The sequence below is a fragment of the Erinaceus europaeus genome, chromosome 19 (genome assembly GCF_950295315.1).
Source record: "Erinaceus europaeus chromosome 19, mEriEur2.1, whole genome shotgun sequence".
Lineage (NCBI taxonomy): Eukaryota > Metazoa > Chordata > Mammalia > Eulipotyphla > Erinaceidae > Erinaceus > Erinaceus europaeus.
This window is the reverse complement of record NC_080180.1, coordinates 1,027,554-1,048,430: the sequence shown is the minus strand read 5'-3', so window position 1 is coordinate 1,048,430 and position 20,877 is coordinate 1,027,554. Positions and strand designations below refer to the sequence as shown.

At 60.4% G+C, this 20,877-nt stretch overlaps 1 protein-coding gene across 3 annotated transcripts; it reads right to left on the bottom strand.

The window, feature by feature from the left end:
* Positions 1-936: 936 nt before the first annotated feature.
* Positions 937-19,762, bottom strand: TRAF5 (TNF receptor associated factor 5). Of its 3 annotated transcripts, none has more exons than XM_060178380.1 (11): positions 19,456-19,762; positions 16,050-16,327; positions 12,921-12,978; positions 12,058-12,159; positions 11,104-11,268; positions 10,469-10,546; positions 10,275-10,349; positions 7,386-7,478; positions 5,396-5,536; positions 2,887-3,055; positions 937-1,526 (listed from the first exon to the last, which is right to left on the bottom strand). In XM_060178380.1, exons 2-11 carry the CDS (start codon positions 16,262-16,264, stop codon positions 949-951), a joined length of 1,674 nt encoding a protein of 557 aa, XP_060034363.1. In that variant the 5' UTR covers positions 16,265-16,327; positions 19,456-19,762; the 3' UTR covers positions 937-948. The 3 variants fall into 3 exon arrangements, with proteins under 3 accessions (XP_060034363.1, XP_060034362.1, XP_060034364.1); XM_060178379.1 differs by lacking the exon at positions 19,456-19,762 and adding an exon at positions 19,240-19,372; XM_060178381.1 differs by lacking the exon at positions 19,456-19,762 and adding an exon at positions 17,919-18,027.
* Between the last annotated feature and the right edge of the window lie 1,115 nt (positions 19,763-20,877).

Sequence of the window (20,877 nt, the reverse complement as noted above, 5' to 3'; positions counted from 1 at the left end):
CCTCGCCCTGGCCGGCACCGGGCCCTGCACCGGGCCAGGCTGCGCCTCACCCTCCAGCGGCAGGGAGTTCGGGCATCAGTGTGGGCTGGAAGGCCACTCGGTTCTCCGCGGAGATGAGAGTGGTACCGCCTTCCGGGGCTTTCTGCCTGGAGGACGGAGGTGGCGAGGCCTGGAGCAGGGCCGGCCCAGGAGAGGCGGGAGTAATGAGGAGAAAACCAAACCAAGACATTCGGGCGGGGACGGGGCGGGGCCAGGGCCGGGGCCGGGGCCGGGGATGGGGCCGGGGCCGGGGATGGGAACAGGGCTAGGGCTGGGGCCGGGGCCGGGGATGGGAACAGGGCTAGGGCTGGGGCCGGGGCCGGGGCCGGGGCTGGGGCCGGGGATGGGGATGGGAACAGGGCTAGGGCTGGGGCCGGGGCCGGGGCCGGGGCCGGGGCCGGGGATGGGAACAGGGCTAGGGCTGGGGCCGGGGCCGGGGCTGGGGCCGGGGCCGGGGCCAGGGCCGGGGATGGGAACAGGGCTAGGGCTGGGGCCGGGGCCGGGGCCGGGGCCGGGGCCGGGGATGGGAACAGGGCTAGGGCTGGGGCCGGGGCCGGGGCTGGGGCCGGGGCCGGGGCCAGGGCCGGGGATGGGAACAGGGCTAGGGCTGGGGCCGGGGCCGGGGCCGGGGCCGGGGCCGGGGATGGGAACAGGGCTAGGGCTGGGGCCGGGGCCGGGGCTGGGGCCGGGGCCGGGGCCAGGGCCGGGGATGGGAACAGGGCTAGGGCTGGGGCCGGGGCCGGGGATGGGAACAGGGCTAGGGCTGGGGCCGGGGCCGGGGCCGGGGCCAGGGCTGGGGCCGGGGCCGGGGCCCGGGGCCCGGGGAGGGGAGGTGCACGAGCACGGGGGCGCCGCAGACACGCCGGTCTCCACCCCGGGAGCCGGAGCTGAGCGGTGGGCCGGGCGGGGCTAGAGGTCCTCCAGGTCGCTGAGGTCCACGGCCACCTTCAGGAACAGGGTGTCGTCCCTCACGTAGCCGTGCTCGGGGCTCTCCAGGGTGGCGTGCGGCACGAAGCGGGGGCAGCCCGAGGCGACGTTCATCTCGCCGTCGGGCCTGCGGAAGCTGCCGCTGTGCGGGTCGGGCCTGAAGGTCTGGGCCACGTGGGCGCCGCGGCCGCTCTGGTCCAGCAGCGTCAGGGTGACCTTCTGCCGGAAGGGCCAGGGCAGCAGCGCGTCGAAGTCGCCGCGCATCACCACGAAGTAGAGCGACAGGTGCGAGCCGCGGCCCGAGCCGTCGCCGTTGAGGTAGGCGCGGGCGCACAGGCGGTAGCCGCAGCGGCCGGTGTAGAAGGGCCGGCTGAAGATGGACACGGCGCGGCCGGCCGCCGCCTCCCGCTTGCGCGGCCCGTACCCGCTCACCTTCCACACCAGCCTGCCGCCGTAGCGGGCGCCCTCCAGCAGCCCGCAGCGCTCCTCGGCCAGGCTCAGCCGCGACGTGTGCGCCTGGAGGTGGGCGTCGTGCCGGCCGCTCTGGCCCTCCAGCAGCCCTGCGGCCGGGACGGACGGACGGAGGGAGGGAGGGAGGGAGGGAGGGAGGGAGGGAGGGAGCCGTCGGGCACCGGGCCTGGTGCTGGCCTGGCAGGGCACACGCCTGACCACGCCAGGGCCCGGCTCTCGGCCACCCGAGCGGTCTCTCTCCTCTCTCTCCCTCTCTCCCCCCACCCTCCCTCCCTCCTGCCTCCAGGGTTGTCGCTGGGGCTCAGTGCCAGCACTACGAAACCACTGCTCCTGGCGGCCAGTTTTTCCATTTTATTGGACAGGGAAAGAGAAATGGAGAGAGGAGGGGAGACAGAGTGACAGAGAGACACCCGCAGACCTGCTTCACCGCTTGTGAAGCGACTCCCCTGCCGGTGGGGAGCCGGGGGCTCGAACCCGGATTCTTGTGCAGGTGCTTGTGCTTAGTACTATGTTCCCTTAACAGGGTGCACCACTGCCCGGGCCCCCCTCACTCCTCTATCTCTGGAGAAATAAATGGGGACCAGGCGGTGGCGCACCACGTTAAGTGCTCACATTACAGCGCACAAGGACCCAGGTTCAAGCCCCTGGTCCCCACTCGCAGGGGGAAAGCTTCACGAGTGGTGACGCAGGGCTGCAGGGGTCTCTCTCCTTCCCTCTCAACCTCGCCCTCCCTTCTCAATTTCCTTCTGTCTCCGCCCAGTAATAAATAAATAAATAAACAAATAAGTAAACAGAAATAAAGAATGGCAGCCCAGGGGGTGGTGCAGTGGATAAAGCACTGGACTCGCCGGCATGAGGCCGCGAGTTTGATCCCCAGCACAGCATGTGCTAGCCTGATGCTCTGGTTCTCTGCCTGTCACTCTCACATGTTAACAAGTAGAGATAAAAACCTAGAAAATAGGGGAGCCGGGCAGCAGCACGGCAGGTTAAGCGCAGGTGGCGCAAAGCACGAGGACTGGCGTAAGGATCCCGGTTCGAGCCCCCGGCTCCCCACCTGCAGGGGAGTCGCTTCACAGGTGGTGAAGCAGGTCTGCAGGTGTCTGTCTTTCTCTCCCCCTCTCTGTCTTCCCCTCCTCTCTCCATTTCTCTCTGTCCTATCCAGCAACAATGACGTTAATAGCAACAATAATAACTACAACAATAAAAAACATCAAGGGCAACAAAAAAGGGAATAAATAAAATATTAAAAAAGCAAGCAAGCAAGCAGGCAGGAAAGGCACACCAGACTCAGCCACCGTCTCCCCAGTGGCTGGGGTGTCCATCTGGCCTGTGCTTTCCTTAGCCCACAGAGCACACGGCACCACCACCAACAACAACAATAAAAAAACAAGGGCAACAAATGGGAAAATCAATAAATAAATTCTTTAAAAAAAAAGACACGGGACACACCTAGTCTCTGGTCGTGGGCCTCCAGCAAGGCGACCTTCTGTTTCACTGCGTCGACCGCGTCCACCAGAGACCTCAGGTCCAAGCTGCTCTGCGGCCGACTCGCCGTCTGAAGCAGCTGCCGCACCTGCGTCTCCAGCCAGGCTGACCTGTCCATGTGACTGGCCAGAGCCTGGCGGGACAGACAGCGCAGCCAGTGAGCCGGCAGCCAGTGGCCTGCTCACTCAGACGAGGGCTTCCTCCCTCCCTCCCTCCCTCCCTCCCTCTCTCCCTCTCTTCCCCAACTCTTCACATTTAATCAAGCAGATAAGGCAGGGGCAGGGAATGTCCAGCCTGCAAGACCTTCTGGTCTCACTCTGCCCAGACAATTGCAGGTGGGAACTCCAACTGCATAAATCTGGGAACTTTTCTCAGAGCAACATTAAACGCTCACTTTTTAAAAACACGCACAAAGAAATCTATTATTATTTTAAACTAGAGCCCCATTCAACTCTGGCTGATGGTGGTGCAGGGGATTGAACCTGGGACTTCGGAGCCTCAGGCATGAGAGTCTCTTTGCAGAACCATCATGCTGTCTACCCCTCACACCCTATTTTGTATGGCCTGTAAATGATGATATCAGTGTCCAAATGGGGGCTGGGGGAGACAACATGATGGTTCTGCAAAAGATTTTCATGCCTGAAGCTCCAAGGTCCCAGGTTCAAGCCCCAGCACCACCATCAGCCAGAACAGGGCTCTGGCATAAATGTCTCTCTCGTTCACATAAATAAAATGTTTAAAAATATATCCAGATGAACCTTGACAACAAAAAGGTTCCCCACCACTGAGCTAAGGAAATAAAAATCACACCGTCAAAGTGGGGGTAGACAGCATGATGGTTCTGCAAAGAGACCCTCCTGCCTGAGGCTCCAAAGTCCCAGGTTCCAGCCCCTGCACCACCATCAGCCAGAGCTGTGCAGGGCTCTGGTAAAAAGCAAACAACCGCCAAAACCAGTCCACAGTCCAGGAGGGAATTCCCCGAGGGCTGCAGGGCGAATGGCTTGGCACTGCCCTCTGCTTGGCACCAGTCACCAGACCCTCTGGCTTTCATACTCCCTCCTTGCCCCCCTTTTCTCTGCACTTGGTTCTATGAGCTATCTGCTCGGCTCCCCTCCACTCCGCACGCACTCTCTGCACGCACTCCGCACGCACGCACGCTGCTCTCTGACTCACTCCTCTGCAGGGGGACGGAGGAGCAGGCCCTGAGGTCTGGACGCGACACCCTCTTTGGAAGGAAGAGCTCAAAGAAAGCCACGTCTGACTTTCTCCTGCAACCTCCGCTGGGCGCCTCAGCTCCCTTCAGAAGGCGGCACTGAGGGGTGAGGGGCTCCTCTGCTGGACCCACACCCCACACGTGCTGCCACTAGCCTGGCAGTGCCACGCCTGCGCTGCCGGGATCACCTAAATCCCAACAACACGGCCCACTCGATGTTGCATGATCACGAGAGAGCCGTCACTGGCCAGGAGCCGCGGCCCCGCCACTCACCCCACCCCGGGGGCTGCACCGCCACCCGCCACCGTGCCCGGTCGGCGACTCCAGGGGGACCGCAGATGTGCCCGATGACAGCGTCACGGCGACTAGCACTGGCCCCACGGCCACGAGACACCCCACAGCCACCATTACCCGAGAGGCTCGTGAGCGGGGGCCAGGCGGTGGCGCACCTGGCTGAGCGCACACGTTACAGCGCACAAGGCCTCGGGTTCAAGCCCCCAGTCCCCACCTGTGGGGGGAAAGTTTCACGAGCGGCGGAGCAGGGCTGCAGGTGTCTCTCTGTCTCTCCGTCTCACTCTTTCCTCTTTTTATTCATTTATGTATTTATTTACTTGCCTTCAGAGTTATTGCTGGGGCTCATGCCTGCACTACAAGGCCACTGCTCCTGGAGGCTTTTTTTTTAAATTTTTACTTTAAAATTTTTTTTTGGATAGGACAGAGAGAAATGGAGAGAGGAGGGGAAGACAGAGAGGGGGAGAGAAAGACAGACACCTGCAGACCTGCTTCACCGCCTGGGAAGCGACTCCCCTGCAGGTGGGGAGCCTGGGGCTCGAACCGGGATCCTGACGCCGGCCCTTGTGGTTTATACTATGTGCTCTGAACCCACTGCGCCACTGCCTGGGCCCCTTCACACTCTCTCTTGATTTCTCTGTCTCTATCCAATAAATAAAAGATTTTTACAAAGAGAGAGACGGAGAGGATCGTCAGTGCTGGGCTCCCTGTGGCAGGAGAGCTTTCCTCTTAGGTGACACGGATGCTGCTGTGCCGCAGGAAGCTGTCAGTCGTGATACACGCGGCTCCTGTGTGAATGGTCCAGCACACGCACACGCGCTCACACGCACGCACACGCGCTCACGCAGCAGGCGGTGGAGCAACGAGGGTGGTGGGGAGCGTAAGGCTTCCTCAACGTCCGTGTGGCGCCCATGGTCAAGCTGCAGGAGAACCCTCGTGTGGCCGGCCGCCACAGGCGAGGCTGCTCACCTGCACGTCTGAGAGGAAGCTGCCGTTCTTGCCAAATAACTGCGTGAGCTGCTTGAACTCCTTCTCAAATTTCGCTACAGTGTCTGCGAGCTGCTGGATTTTGCTTTCTTTCTGTTCCAGGCTCTTATATAAATCAGAGATCTAGCGACAGGAAAGGGGGCGAGGTCTGCGACAGGCAGACACACGTGTGAAAGCAGAGGGAGGAAGGCCCGCACCGGAGGAAGTGTCCCTGGGAAAGGAGAGATGTGGCCAGGGGGCCCCTTTAGGGGCAGGTTCCCGCGCCATCCGGGGATGTTCCGGCCCCAGAGGTGTGGAGCGAGGCGCCTTCACACCCATCCTGCCTGGACGGGGAGGGCCCTTGGACGACAGTGCCACCTGGGCCGGCCCGGCTCTCCACGCACTCAGCAAGTGCCCAGAGGCAGGTGCGGTGGGAGGCGGAGGGAACCCTGGTGTGATGCAGGAGAGCGTTGGGGCTGGGGTGGCGAGTCCCCCTCTCTCCCACACACAAGGAGACTCTATGCTCCTGAAATCTTGTACGTGTAGACCAGCGGTAAAACAATTAAAGAACAAACCGGCGGAATGTTAGTCATCACCTAGGAGGTGTGATGTGCAAGCCTGCCGCGGTCAGAGTATAATAATCAACCTCTGGTCCAGGAAGTGGCGCAGTGGACAGAGCACTGGACTCTCAAGCACGAGGTCGTGAGATCAAACCCCAGCAGCACATGTACCAGAGTGATGTCTAGTTCTTTCTCTCTCTCTCTCTCTCTCTCCCCCCTCCTATCTACTTCATGAATAAATATTTTCTTTGATCTTTTTATTTATTTATTTATTTTTGTATAGAGGCAGAGAGAAATTGAGAAGGGAGAGAGAGAGAGGGAGAGAGAGAGACACCTGCAGCCCTGCTCCAACACTTGTGAAGCTTTCTCTGTGCAGGTGGGGACCAAGGGCTTGAACCCGTGTCTTTGTGCACTGTAGTGTGTGCACTTAACCAGGTGTGCCACTACCTGGCCCCAGTAAATAAAATCTTTTAAAAAAAATAATCAAGCTTTATTTTTTATAGAAAGAGATTGAGAGCAAGGGAGCTAGAGAAGAGAGAGGGAGAGAGAGGGAGAGGGGGAGAGAGGGAGAGGCAGAGGCAGAGGGAGAGGGAGAGAGGCAGAGGGAGAGGGAGAGAGGGAGAGGCAGAGGGAGAGGGAGAGAGGCAGAGGGAGAGGGAGAGAGAGAGAGAGAGAGAGAGAGGCAGAGGGAGAGGGAGAGGAAAAGGGAGAGAGAGAGGGAGAGAGAGAGGTGCAGATGGAGAGGGAGAGAGGTGCAGAGGGAGAGGGAGAGAGAGAGAGAGGGAGAGAGAGAGAGAGGCAGAGGGAGAGGAAGAGAGAGAGAGAGGCAGAGGGAGAGGGAAGGGAGAGAGAGAGAGGGAGAGAGAGAGGCGCAGAGGGAGAGGGAGAGAGAGAGGCAGAGGGAGAGGGAGAGGGAGAGAGAGAGAGAGAGGCAGAGGGAGAGGAAAAGGGAGAGAGAGAGAGGGAGAGAGAGAGAGAGGCAGAGGGAGAGGAAGAGAGAGAGAGAGGCAGAGGGAGAGGGAAGGGAGAGGGAGACGGAGAGAGAAAGAGAGGGAGAGAGAGAGGCAGAGGGAGAGGGAGAGGGAGAGAGGAGCTTCCCCCCTTGCAGGTGGGGAGTGGGGGCTCGAACCTGGATCCTTCCACAGGTCCTTGCGCTTCGTACTATGCACGCTTAACCGGGTGCGCCGCCGTGCAGCCTCCCCCTCTATTTCTCTTTCTTTCTTCCTATCATCATTTATTCAGTCATTCAGTTTTCCTGGGGTGCACAGCACCGTGGGTGCCCCGTGGGTGACAGTGACATTCCCAGCCTTCCCCATCGCTCAACAGAGACCGTGACGTCCGGTGGCTGGCAGCCAGCAGACCAGAGCATGAAGCACTCTTGCGAACCCTGGCCATTCCGCTCCCTCCGCAGACTCCAACCCTGGAGGGCTCACCTGTTCTTCCAGCCGGAAATTCCTCTCTAAAACCATGAGCATGTGGTCCTGCAAGGCCGCGTGCTTGTGGGCCTGCAGGTTGGCCCGTTTATCCTTCAAGGGGACGGAAACGGGAGTCAGGCCGAGCCCCCCGCCCCAGGACGTGCACCGGGCAGCGGGGAGCCCGCCGTCCGGCCCTTCCCCGGCTGCAGCCCTCCCTGGCGTCTTGCAGAGACAGGGCACAGGCTTCTCGGCTCTTCCCCTGCCTTGTGGGGTGGGGTGGGCGCAGACTGGGCTCCCCGAGCTCTGAGTTTAGTGGCCTGGCTTCGGTCGGCACTTCCCCGGAGGCTCAGCTGCTGGCCGGCTTCCCAGGCACACCCTCGGCCCAGGTGACTTTAAAAAGAAAGAATTGTGAAGCAACCATAACCATTAGCTAATCTTTCAGGTGGAGACAGAGGCAGAGGGAGAAGGAGCCGCAGCATCAAAGCTTCCTTCAGTGCAGGGGGGCAGCCTGGCCAAAGGAGCCGCTTCACCGCTCCACTCCGGGCCGTCAGCTCTAGACAAGTGTGGGATCATGCAGAGCATGTCTCATGGCAAAACCCTGTTCCTGTACAGTCCGGTAAAAAGATTTTAGGGAGGCGGGCAGCAGCGCAGCGGGTTAAGCACAGGTGGAGCAAAGCGCAAGGACCGGCGTAAGGATCCCGGTTCGAGGCCCCGGCTCCCCACCTGCAGGGGAGTCGCTTCCCAGGCGGTGAAGCAGGTCTGCAGGTGTCTGTCTTTCTCTCCTCCTCTCTGTCTTCCCCTCCTCTCTCCATTTCTCTCTGTCCTATCTAACAACAATGACATCAGTAATAACTACAACAACAATAAAAAAATAAGGGCAACAAAAGGGAAAATAAATATTAAAAAATTCAAAAACTCAGGTAGGGACTATATCTATCTATCTATCTATCTATCTATCTATCTATCTATCTATCTATCTTTTTAACTTGTTTTATGTTGGCCAGGTGGTGGCGCACCTGGTTATGTGCTCACATTACAGTGCACAAGGACCTGGGTTCAAGCCCCTTGCCTCCACCTGCAGGAGAAAGTTTGATGAGCAGTGGAGCAGGGCTGTGGGTGTCTCTCTGTCTCTTTCCCTCTCTATCACCCCCTCCCCTCTTAATTTCTCTCTGCCTCTATCCAATCATAAATAAATAAATATTTTTAAAAATGTAAAAGATGTGTTTATTTCCGTGAGATGAAGAGAGGGTGAGAGAGGAAGGAGCACCAGGGCACCCTCAGCTCTAGCACATGGGCTGCTATGGCTGGAACCCAGAGGAAGCCTGCACTGTACCCTCTAGGTCACCTTCCGTTCACGCAAAGCGCCTCACAAAACCCAGCGTAAAGCTGACTTTGTTTCAGGTACTTGGTGACAGTAGCCCGAGACGCCCGCAGGCCTTCCTAAAGGAAGCTGAGCCAGTGAGGCAGCTTCAGCATGAGGACGGGCTGGACCTGCAGACACGGCGGGGCAGTGGGGCCCGGTGGTTTGGCCGTGAGTAGTCTAGACGCTGCCGGGAGGCCCTCCTGGCCTCTGATGAACAGGCCCCGTCACTGCCTGGGGAGTGAGTTACTCCTGGAGGTAAACTGGTCTCGCCCATCCGCCGAGGGCTGTCAGAGCAAAGTGGGTGCTTTGCAGCAGGCGAGAGCTGAACAACAGCTGAGGGTCCCGAGTGCCCACCTTTCCTGCCCTCTGCGGGTCTGCTGGCCCTACCACTGTGTGAGTCAGGTCCTCAAAATAAGCTCTGCCATCTGTCTGGCATCTCCTTCTCTGTCCATTCATCCATCTACCCATCCTCCCACCAAATCTTCCATCATCCACCCATCTGTCTTTGCATCCATCCATCCATCCATCCATCCTCCCATCCATCCATCCATCCTTCATCATCCATCCTCCCATCCATCCTCCCATCCATCCATCCATCCATCCATCCTCTCATCCATCCATCCATCCTCCCATCCATCCATCCATCCTTACATCCATCCTCTTATCCATCCAACCATCCATTCTCCCATCCATCCTATCCATCCATCCATCCTCCCAGTCATCCATCCTCCCTCCCATCCATCCTCCCTCCCATCCATCCATCCTCCATCCATCCACCCTCCCATCCATCCATCCTCCTTCCCATCCATCCATCCTCCCTCCCATCCATCCATCCTCCCTCCCATCCATCCATCTATCCATCCATCCATCCATCCTCCCAGTCATCCATCCTCCCTCCCATCCATCCATCCATCCTCCCTCCCATCCATCCTCCCTCCCATCCATCCATCCTCCATCCATCCACCCTCCCATCCATCCATCCTCCGATCCATCCATCCTCCTTCCCATCCATCCATCCTCCATCCATCCATTCATCCTATCCTCCATCCATCCATCCATCCATCCTCCCTCCCATCCATCCATCCTCCCTCCCAGCCATCCATCCATCCTCCATCCATCCTCCCATCCATCCATCCTCCCTCCCATCCATCCATCCATCCTCCCTCCCATCCATCCATCCTCCCTCCCATCCATCCATCCATCCTCCCATCCATCCATCCATCCATCCTCCCTCCCACCCATCCATCCATCCTCCCTCCCACCCATCCATCCATCCTCCCATCCATCCATCCATCCTCCCATCCATCCATCCATCCTCCCTCCCACCCATCCATCCATCCTCCCATCCATCCATCCATCCATCCTCCCATCCATCCATCCATCCATCCATCCTCCCTCCCACCCATCCACGCATCCACCCATGACGCCATCTGCCGTCTGTCTCCCCACCCTCTCTGCTGTTTCTCTGGGGGCTCTGAGCGCTCAGAATCCAGTGTCCTCCCTGACCTGAGCGCCATCAGCAGAGGCAGGAGAGGCCACAGTACCTTGACGGAGCAGCCATAGAGCTTGAAAGGACAGTCCTGCTCGGCTTCCGGACACACGGCCAGGTGTTCCTCCACCTGCAAAGGACAGCTCCCCGCTGGAGAGGCGCACGGCAGGCAGGAGGCGGACTGGGAGGGGAGGGCAGGACAGACACACAGGGCCGCTGGCGGGCAGCTGGGGACTGGACTCCACTCACCTCGGTTCTCGGCAGAGTCCACGGACACTTGTTGGGACAAGACACCGGGCACTTGGGACACACGTTCTCCTCGTGGCTCTGGAAGCAGGAGGGGCAGAGCAATGGGCCTCTCCCCCGCACACCCGGGGGCCCAGCCGGGGCCTACGCCAAGGGTCGCAGCCCCTCCAGAAGGGTGGCCTCGCCCGGGACCCGGGACCCGTGGGCAGAGGCCGAGGGGTCGCCGTCCTGGTGCGCGAGGGCCCCGCTCCCTCCTGCAGCCCAGAGGGCACAGGGCCCGGCACGAGAGGGCAGCCCGGAGGGCACAGGACCCGGCACGAGAGGGCAGCCCGGAGGGCACAGGGCCCGGCACGAGAGGGCAGCCCGGAGGGCACAGGGCCCGGCACGAGAGGGCAGCCCGGAGGGCACAGGACCCGGCACGAGAGGGCAGCCCGGAGGGCACAGGGCCCGGCACGAGAGGGCAGCCTGGCTCCCTCCCGCAGTGGCCCCCTAAGCAGGGGCGAGGGTCACCTCCTGCCCCGCAGCCCGTGTCCCGCGGCCCCGACTGTCGTTGGGGTCCCGGACACACAGGCCTCGCTGGGGGAGGCGGCCGGCCCGCTGCTGCCCGCACGGTGGCGGGCGCCCAGGAGGAAGCTGACCTGCAGGCTGACCACCGCCACGCCCGTCTTGCAGTACGGACACTTCTCCTCTCGGAACTGGCAGTGCGTCACCAGGTGCTCTTCCAGGTCTTTCCGAAGCACGGCTTCTGGGCAGCGCTCGTTGGAGCATGGCACAGCTTGAAACGGGCACTGCTGCAGGTGGTCCTGCGGAGGGCGTGGCCACAGGGCAGGGGCGGGGCCAAACATGGGCGTGGTCATTGGGCAGGGGCGGGACCATGCACTCATGGTCATGGGGCAGGGGCGGAGCCAAATATGGGCGTGGCCATGCAGTCATGGTCATTGGGCAGGGGCGGTGCCAAACATGGGCGTGGCCATTGGGCAGGGGCGGGACCATGCACTCATGGTCATCGGGCAGGGGCGGTGCCAAATATGGGCGTGGTCATTGGGCAGGGGTGGGGCCGGATATGGGCGTGGTCATCTGGCATGGGGCGGGGCCATGTGGGGCATGGTCAGTGGTCAGTGGCGGGTCAGTTGGGGGCGTGACCAGAGCCACCTGGGGAAGGGGCGCCTGTGGGGTGGCCAGCTGGGGGGCAGGAGGGGGCACTTGGCAGGGCCAGGCCCAGCTGTACAGGAGGGAGGACCTGGGAGCAGGGCCAGCTGGGGGGCATGACAGGGAACTTGGGTTGGCCAGGCCCAGCTGGGCAAGAGAGGGAGCCTGAGAGGCTGAGGCAGTCTGCGTGTCCAGGGGACTGGGGGCTTGGGGAGGGGTGTTCAGGGTGTCCACTCTGGCCAGGCCTCCTGCTGACACAGTGGTGGTCTGCACACCAGGCATCCCTGCCCTCAGTGTGCCTCGCTTGGCAGGAGGACCCGGGCCCTGCGGAGAGCAGCCCGCGGTGGGGCTTCGGGGGCGGCCGGTGGCACCCTTGCTTTGCCCGGCCCAGTAACTGTCCCGTCGGTGTCCCCTCCATCCGCAGCTGGGCGAGTCACACCCACCTGGTAGCGGCCCAGGGTGACCTTGGCGGGACACTCGGGCGCGTTCTTGCAGTAGACGTACAAGCTGAGGACTTCCCTCAGGCAGCAGTTGTCTCTGAACACCTGAGAAACACCAGAGGCCTCACTGCCCCCAGCTGAGAGCCACGCCATCACTCACCAGGAGGTGGAAACTTCCAGAAGGTGGTTGGACCGGAAACCAGCAGCTGCGAGGGCTGAGTCAGCGGCGCCCTTCCCACAGCCCCCGCCCAGGCCCAGTTCAGCTCACAGCGGCCTTCACCTCGCTCTGGGGCCAGGGGTGGGGCTGTGGCTGTGGGTGTCCTCCCCGTGGAGATGCCCTGTCCCCTAGTCCCCCCCCACACACAAGGCCAAGCTAGCTTTCTTTCTTTCTTTCTTTCTTTCTTTCTTTCTTTCTTTCCTTTTTAAATTTTATTATCGGATAGACAGAAATTGAGAGAGGAGGGGGAGATAAAGCAGGAGACAGAGAGACACCTGCAGCCCTGCTCCACCGCCCTGAAGCTTTCTCCCCGCAGGTGAGGACGGGCCTTGCGCACTGTCAGGTGAGCACTCAGCCAGGCCGAGCTTCTCCGCCAGGGCCCCAGAGGCTCTCCAGAACCTGGAACGACCCTCTGCACCTTGATATCAGACAGACTCCTGGGCTTCAACAGAACTTTGTTCCATGCAGATTGCCTCTGGAACTCAAAGGGGATGTGGCAAAGCCCCCTGCCCCCCAAGTGTGTTCTGATCGTAAGACCGGCTGTGCCTGACCCTTATGCGCCCACTCCCCACTCTGGGGCCCTCGGACTCCCCCACTCCAGCCCCCTGTGGCTTCAGGACCCCCGAGCGTGAGGGACAGGTGTTCTTACCTCCTGGGACCGGATCACCTCCTTGTCCACCGGGCAGAGGGCAGGGGTGCTGTGCTCCCTGAGGAGGAGGAAGAGGGGTCAGGTGAGACCTCTCAGTTTCAAGCAGCCACCCCTAGGTGGGCCCGTGGCCCGCCCACGCTGCTCCCCTCCCAGAGAGGAACCCCAACTTCAGACAAGGTCCACGGGGAGGTCACATGGTAAACCCCACACAGCTGCCCCCCGCCCCTTCCTCATGGGATGGAAGGTTCTGGAAGGCAGACTGGCTTCTGCTCTGTGCACAGGGGGGCCTGGAACCCACAGTGACATCTGCACAAGCCCCCCTGTGGCCCCCATCCTCCCAAGCTGGGCGGGTGTAGCTTCCTGCTGCATCACCCAAAGCCTCCTCCCGCTCCCCTGCTCTTCTCCCCAGAAATGCCCGCGGAGGGTGTCTGTGGGGAGGCCCCACCACTTCCTGCGCCACCTCTGTGTCCTGAGGCAAACAGACCTCCAGGGTGCCACCTCCAGAGCCCCGGGAGACAGGTCCTCATGGGGATCTGAGGAGACGGGGTCCTCAGCACGAGGCTGACCACCGGCTAAAGGCAGCCCCGGGGGTGGGGGGCACAGGCCTTCCTGCTGGGGGTGCAGGCCATTCGATGTCTCCCAGTCCACCGTGGTGGGCGGTGGACGGTGGGCACTGGGTGTCACACTTCCCAGAGAGCCTGTGAGGGATGGGGCTGCGCTGCCACTCACTGTGGGGTGGGGTTGCACCTGGCACTCGCCCAGGGCTGCAGGTCACTTACTCGCCCAGGGCTGCAGGTCACTCACTCGCCCAGGGCTGCAGGTCACTCACTCGCCCAGGACTGCAGGTCACTCACTCGCCCAGGGCTGCAGGTCACCCACTCGCCCAGGACTGCAGGTCACTCACTCGCCCAGGGCTGCAGGTCACTCACTCGCCCAGGACTGCAGGTCACTCACTCACCCAGGGCTGCAGGTCACCCACTTGCCCAGGGCTGCAGGTCACCCACTTGCCCAGGGCTGCAGGTCACTCACCCAGGACTGCAGGTCACTCACTCGCCCAGGGCTGCAGGTCACTCACTCGCCCAGGGCTGTAGGTCTCCCACTCACCCAGGGCTGCAGGTCACCCACTCGCCCAGGGCTGCAGGTTACTCACCAAGGACTGCAGGTCACTCACTCACCCAGGACTGCAGGTCACTCACTCACCCAGGGCTGCAGGTCACTCACTCACCCAGGGCTGCAGGTCACTCACTCGCCCAGGGCTGTAGGTCACTCACTCGCCCAGGGCTGCAGGTCACTCGCCCAGGGCTGCAGGTCACTCACTCGCCCAGGACTGCAGGTCACTCACTCGCCCAGGGCTGCAGGTCACTCACCCAGGACTGCAGGTCACTCACTCACCCAGGGCTGCAGGTCACTCACTCGCCCAGGGCTGCAGGTCACTCACTCGCCCAGGGCTGTAGGTCACTCACTCGCCCAGGGCTGCAGGTCACTCACTCACCCAGGGCTGCAGGTCACTCACTCGCCCAGGGCTGCAGGTCACTCACTCGCCCAGGGCTGCAGGTCACCCACTCGCCCAGGGCTGCAGGTCACTCACCCAGGACTGCAGGTCACTCACTTGCCCAGGGCTGCAGGTCACTCACTCACCCAGGGCTGCAGGTCACTCGCCGAGGGCTGCAAGTCACCCACTTGCCCAGGGCTGCAGGTCACTCACCAAGGACTGCAGGTCACTCACTCGCCCAGGGCTGCAGGTCTCCCACTTGCCCAGGGCTGCAGGTCACTCACTCGCCCAGGGCTGCAGGTCACTCGCCCAGGGCTGCAGGTCACTCACCCGGGACTGCAGGTCACTCACTCGCCCAGGGCTGCAGGTCACTCACCCAGGACTGCAGGTCACTCACTCGCCCAGGGCTGCAGGTCACCCACTTGCCCAGGGCTGCAGGTCACCCACTCGCCCAGGGCTGCAGGTCACTCGCCCAGGGCTGCAGGTCACTCACCCAGGACTGCAGGTCACTCACCCAGGACTGCAGGTCACTCACTCGCCCAGGGCTGCAGGTCACCCACTTGCCCAGGGCTGCAGGTCACTCACTCGCCCAGGGCTGCAGGTCACTCACTCGCCCAGGGCTGCAGGTCACTCACTCGCCCAGGGCTGCAGGTCACCCACTCGCCCAGGGCTGCAGGTCACTCACCCGGGACTGCAGGTCACTCACTCGCCCAGGGCTGCAGGTCACTCACCCAGGACTGCAGGTCACTCACTCGCCCAGGGCTGCAGGTCACCCACTTGCCCAGGGCTGCAGGTCACCCACTCGCCCAGGGCTGCAGGTCACTCGCCCAGGGCTGCAGGTCACTCGCCCAGGGCTGCAGGTCACTCACCCAGGACTGCAGGTCACTCACCCAGGACTGCAGGTCACTCACTCGCCCAGGGCTGCAGGTCACCCACTTGCCCAGGGCTGCAGGTCACTCACTCGCCCAGGGCTGCAGGTCACTCACTCGCCCAGGGCTGCAGGTCACTCACTCGCCCAGGGCTGCAGGTCACCCACTCGCCCAGGGCTGCAGGTCACTCACCCGGGACTGCAGGTCACTCACTCGCCCAGGGCTGCAGGTCACTCACCCAGGACTGCAGGTCACTCACTCGCCCAGGGCTGCAGGTCACCCACTTGCCCAGGGCTGCAGGTCACCCACTCGCCCAGGGCTGCAGGTCACTCGCCCAGGGCTGCAGGTCACTCACCCAGGACTGCAGGTCACTCACCCAGGACTGCAGGTCACTCACTCGCCCAGGGCTGCAGGTCACTCACTCGCCCAGGGCTGCAGGTCACCCACTTGCCCAGGGCTGCAGGTCACTCACTCGCCCAGGGCTGCAGGTCACTCACTCACCCAGGACTGCAGGTCACTCACTCGCCCAGGGCTGCAGGTCACTCACTCGCCCAGGGCTGCAGGTCACCCACTCGCCCAGGGCTGCAGGTCACTCACTCGCCCAGGGCTGCAGGTCACTCACTCGCCCAGGACTGCAGGTCACTCACTCGCCCAGGGCTGCAGGTCACTCACTCGCCCAGGGCTGCAGGTCACTCGCCCAGGGCTGCAGGTCACTCACTCGCCCAGGGCTGCAGGTCACCCACTCGCCCAGGGCTGCTGGTCACTCACCCCAGGGCCCAGATGCAGCGCTGGCAGAAGCGGTGGCCACAGCCCGTCTGGTGGGGGTTGTGCAGCACGGCCCTGCAGTGGGCACACCGGTACCGCTCCTCCAGCTGCTCCAGGAAGTGGTACTGCTCGTCGGGCTCGAAGTCCAGGGACACGGCACCGCTGGAGTTCTGGCGGTCGAAGCCGGGCGTCCCGGTGTGGCCCTCCACAGTGGCCATCCTGACCCTGGGGTGGGAGCTGTGGTCAGACGCTTCCTTCCAGCCTGCTCAGTTCCCCCAGATCTTGTGGGGGGCCGGGAGAGTTAAACATTTTTTTTCAATTTTAGAGGAAGGGATTTAAAAATAATCGGGGGGTGGGCGGTGTCACACCCGGTTAAAGTACGCATAGTACTAAGAGCAAGGACCTGGGTTCAAGTCCCTGCTCCCCACCTGCAGGGGGGAACGCTTCACAAGTCAATAATTGAATGGGGGAGAGAGACAGAGAGACCCCTGCAGCCCTGCTTCTTCACTCGTGAGGTTTTTCCTCTTCAGGTGGGGGCCCGGGGCTTGAACCTGGGTCCTTGCTCACTGGAAAGTGTGTGCTCAGCCAGGTGCACCACCATCTGGCCCGCGTCTTATTTTTCTTTCTCCCTTTCCCCCTCTCCCTTCTTTCTCAATTTCTCTCTGTCCTGTCCAATAAAATAGAAAAGATGGCCAACAGCAGTAGACTCATAGTGCAAAAAATAAAAATGTCTGTATATTATCGAGGGATCCATGATTCACAGTAAATATGGTTGTTGGTCCACGTGTAAGATGTCGTCTCAGCTTTCTGCAGAAAACATCCCCCCCAACCTAGGTCCTCCACCACCAGGTACCAGCCCCCCGCCTCCCCAGTCCTTCACTTTGGTGCAATGCTCCAAGGGGAAGATTTATTTATTTTTTTAAACTTTTTTTTCTTTTTAAAAATATTTATTTATTTATTCTCTTTTGTTGTCCTTGTTGTTTTATTGTTGTAGTTATTATTGTTTTCATCGTTGTTAAATAGGACAGAGAGAAATGGGGAGAGGAGGGGAAGACAGAGAGGGGGAGAGAAAGACAGACACCTGCAGACCTGCTTCACCGCCTGTGAAGTGACTCCCCTGCAGGTGGGGAGCCGGGGGCTCGAACTGGGATCCTTAGGCCGGTTGTAGCGATTTACGCCACGTGTGCTTAACCCACTGTGCTACTGCCCGATTCCCTATTTTTTTTAGTATTTTTACTGACATGTGCTCCAGATGCAGAGACACTCTCCCGGGTTGTTTCTTTGATAAGTCAGAACATTTTTCTTTTCTTTTTCCCAGAGCCCTGCTCAGTTCTGGTTTGTGGTGGTGCAGGGGATTGAACCTGGGACCTGGGAACCTCAGGCATGAGAGTTTGTCTGCAGAACCACTGTGCCCTCTCCCCTGCCCTCCTGAGATGTTTCTGACACATGGTTCTGGGGAGTGAACCGGGCACATGCCGCCACTCTGGCCACGTGGCCCAGGTCTCCAGTTTTGTTTTTCACAGAAAGGTGTTGCCTCACTGCTCATGGTCTCCTGTGTGGTGCTGGGCTCGAACCCAGGGCCTGCTGCACAGAAGGTGTGTGCTCCGGGGAGCTATTTCTCAGCCCCACTTTTGATTTTTTTTTTTTAACCAGAACACTGCTTAGCTCTGGCTAATGGTGTTGCGGGGATTGAACCGGAGACCTCAGAGCCTCAGGCATGAGAGTCTGTTTGTATAACCATTATGCTATCCACCCCTGCCCCACTTATGAATTCTTGACATGAATACATTATGTCTTCAGAAATAAATAAGTGTATAAAATGATAGCCAGACTCCCGCTGCCAGCTCTGACCCAGGGGACCCTTTCACTCACCATTGCCCCTTTATTTTATTTTAGGGTCATTCAAGTGTGTGTGGTGGGGTGCCCTGGACTCTGCACACACAATCTCACACCTCCAGGTTGCCTTTAAAAAAACCAAAAACCACAAGGACCGGCATAAAGATCCCGGTTCGAGCCCCCGGCTCCCCACCTGCAGGGGAGTCGCTTCACAGGCGGTGAAGCAGGTCTGCAGGTGTCTGTCTTTCTCTCCCCCTCTGTCTTCCCCTCCTCTCTCCATTTCTCTCTGTCCTGTACAACAATGACGGCATCAGTAACAACAATAATAACTACAACAGTAAAACAACAAGGGTAACAAAAGGGAATAAATATTTAAAATGCTTAAAAAAAGAAAATATATTTAAAAAAAAGCAAAAACAAGGGGATGTGAGGTGGTGCACCTGGCTGAGTGCACATGCTACAGTATAAAGGGACCTGGGTTCAAGATCCTGGTCTCTACCTGCAGGGGGAAAGTTTAGCAAGTGGTGAAGCAGGGCTGCACGTGTCTCCCTGTCTCTTGCCCTCCCTACCTCCCCCTCCCCTCTCAATTTCCATCTCTATCTAGTATTAAACAAATAAAGATTAGAAAAAACATCTGGGAAAGAAAATCAATGGGCAAGGAGCTGGGTTCAGGCCCCCCGTCCCCACTTGCAGGGGGGCTTCACAAGCGGGGTCTGCGGGTGTCTCTCCCTTCCTCATTCTTCTCTCTTTTTTTTTTTTTACCATGGCCCTGCTCAGCTCTGGCTTACAGTAGTGTGGGGATTGAACCTGGGACTTTGGAGCCTCAGGCAGGAGAGTCTCTTTGCAGAACCATTCTGCTGTCTACTCCCCCACTCCCCCACCCCTGTCTCCCTCTATCAATCCCTTCCCTTTCAATTTCTGGCTGTCTCTATCCAATAAATAAATGAAGATAATAAAAACAAAGAAACAAACAGCTCAGACACAGCAAAGAAGCTTCTTCCAGTGCCACGGGGCCTCTCCAGTGGTGCTAGGGCTCTGGCCGGAGCCGCACACAGGCAAGGCTGGTGCCCTTCCGCTAAGCTGCTTCTCAGCCGGGGGCCTGTGGGTAAGTGCAGCTCGCCCAGCTGATGCCCCTGAAGGGGCTTTGCGGAAACCCCCAGCAGGGACCTCACTCCTGTCCGCCAGGACCCCAGGGAGTTGGAGCCAGGCCTCCCCACCGGCAGGAAGGCACAGCTGAGGCCGGCACCCCTAGGCTCTGCCGTCCCAGCAGAAGTGGGGGGCTCGGAGGCTGGACCAGGGGCAGGGCCCCGCTACTCCGGAGACCGTGCTGGGCAGGGGTGCAGGAGGCTGTGCTCACGGTTCTGCAGATGAAGCCTCTAGTCTGTCCTGTCTGTCCTGCGGGCTAGAGCGAGGCTCACAGCCCCAGGGTCCAGCTCCACACCCACACTTCCTGCTCCCTCCACCTAGTGCCTGTCCCCGCTGGCCCGGGGGTGGCCACGGAGGGGAGGGAGGGCAGCGGAGCAGCGAGCTTCCTGTCTGTGGAGCAGGCGAGCTGAGCAGAAGGCTTCATCACACCCTGTGGCTTGAGAGCACCTTCTCCTCTGGCCGCTTCCTGCCGACAGTGTGGCTGAGACAAGCCCGGCTGGGCTGACTGCCCCAGCACCCCGGGAGGGGTGAGCACCGTGGCCCTCTCTCACTGGCCCCTGGTTGCGGTGCCCAGGCCCCAGGGGGATGACGGTCGGTGTGCTGGGTCCCTCCAGGTGCCCCTTGAGACCAGGCTCACGCCTGCATGACCAGCATCTAAATGTGGCCTCCAGGAGCAGAGCTGGGGGTGGAAGGCTCAGTAGGAAGCCCCGGCCGGGCCCCAGGCCTCTCTCTTCTGGGCCCCCACCCCCGGCCCATGTCCGCCAGAGCTGAGCGCTGCTCTGGTCTCTTCCAATAAACTCATCCGAAAATGAATGGATGGTAGACGCACCTCAGGCAGAAAAAGATCAAGAGTAAAACTAAAGGGCCCCGGTAGTGGCTCACCTGGTTAAACAGACATAGTACTGGGAGTCGGGCGGCAGCGCAGCGGGTTAAGCCCACGTGGCGCAAAGCGCAAGGACCGGTGTCAGGATCCCGGTTTGAGCCCCCGTCTCCTCACCTGCAGGGGAGTCGCTTCACAAGCGGTGAAGCAGGTCTGCAGGTGTCTCTCTGTTTCTCTCTATCTCCCCTTCCTCACTCAATTTCTCTGTCCTAGCCAATGGAAAAAATGGCCTCCAGGAGCAGAGGATTCATACTGCGGTGAGAAACGGCCCAGTTGGTCGTAGCCTTTTCACTGATGTTTACTGATCCAGTCTGACTACAGACCCCGGTTGTACACGTCTCCGTGACCACAACCACGCCTTGTTTTACTTCAAAGTTAGCTTAGACTCCCCGGCCCCTCCTCACGCTTCCTTTCCCATCCTAATCACACTGTAAGCTTAGACTCCCCGGCCCCCTCCTCACGCTTCCTTTCCATCCTAATCACACTGTAAGCTTAGACTCCCCAGCCCCCTCCTCACGCTTCCTTTCCATCCTAGACACACTGTAAGCTTAGACTCCCCGGCCCCCTCCTCACGCTTCCTTTCCATCCTAGACACACTGTAAGCTTAGACTCCCCGGGGCCCCCTCCTCACGCTTCCTTTCCATCCTAGTCATACTGTAAGCTTAGACTCCCCGGCCCCCTCCTCACGCTTCCTTTCCCATCCTAATCACACTGTAAGCTTAGACTCCCCGGGGCCCCCTCCTCACGCTTCCTTTCCATCCTAATCACACTGTAAGCTTAGACTCCCCGGGGCCCCCTCCTCACGCTTCCTTTCCCATCCTAATCACACTGTAAGCTTAGACTCCCCGGCCCCCTCCTCACGCTTCCTTTCCATCCTAATCACACTGTAAGCTTAGACTCCCCGGCCCCCTCCTCATGCTTCCTTTCCCATCCTAGACACACTGTAAGCTTAGACTCCCCGGGGCCCCC

Excerpts from the sequence above, each read along its gene's own strand:
- TRAF5 (XM_060178380.1), bottom strand. The coding sequence starts at position 16,264 with ATGGCCACTGTGGAGGGCCACACCGGGACGCCCGGCTTCGACCGCCAG. Across the intron at positions 10,547-11,103 it reads TGGCGGTGGTCAGCCTGCAG|AGCCACGAGGAGAACGTGTG; the intron begins GTCAGCTTCCTC and ends TCCTGCTTCCAG. Across the intron at positions 7,479-10,274 it reads TCTATGGCTGCTCCGTCAAG|GATAAACGGGCCAACCTGCA; the intron begins GTACTGTGGCCT and ends GTCCCCTTGAAG.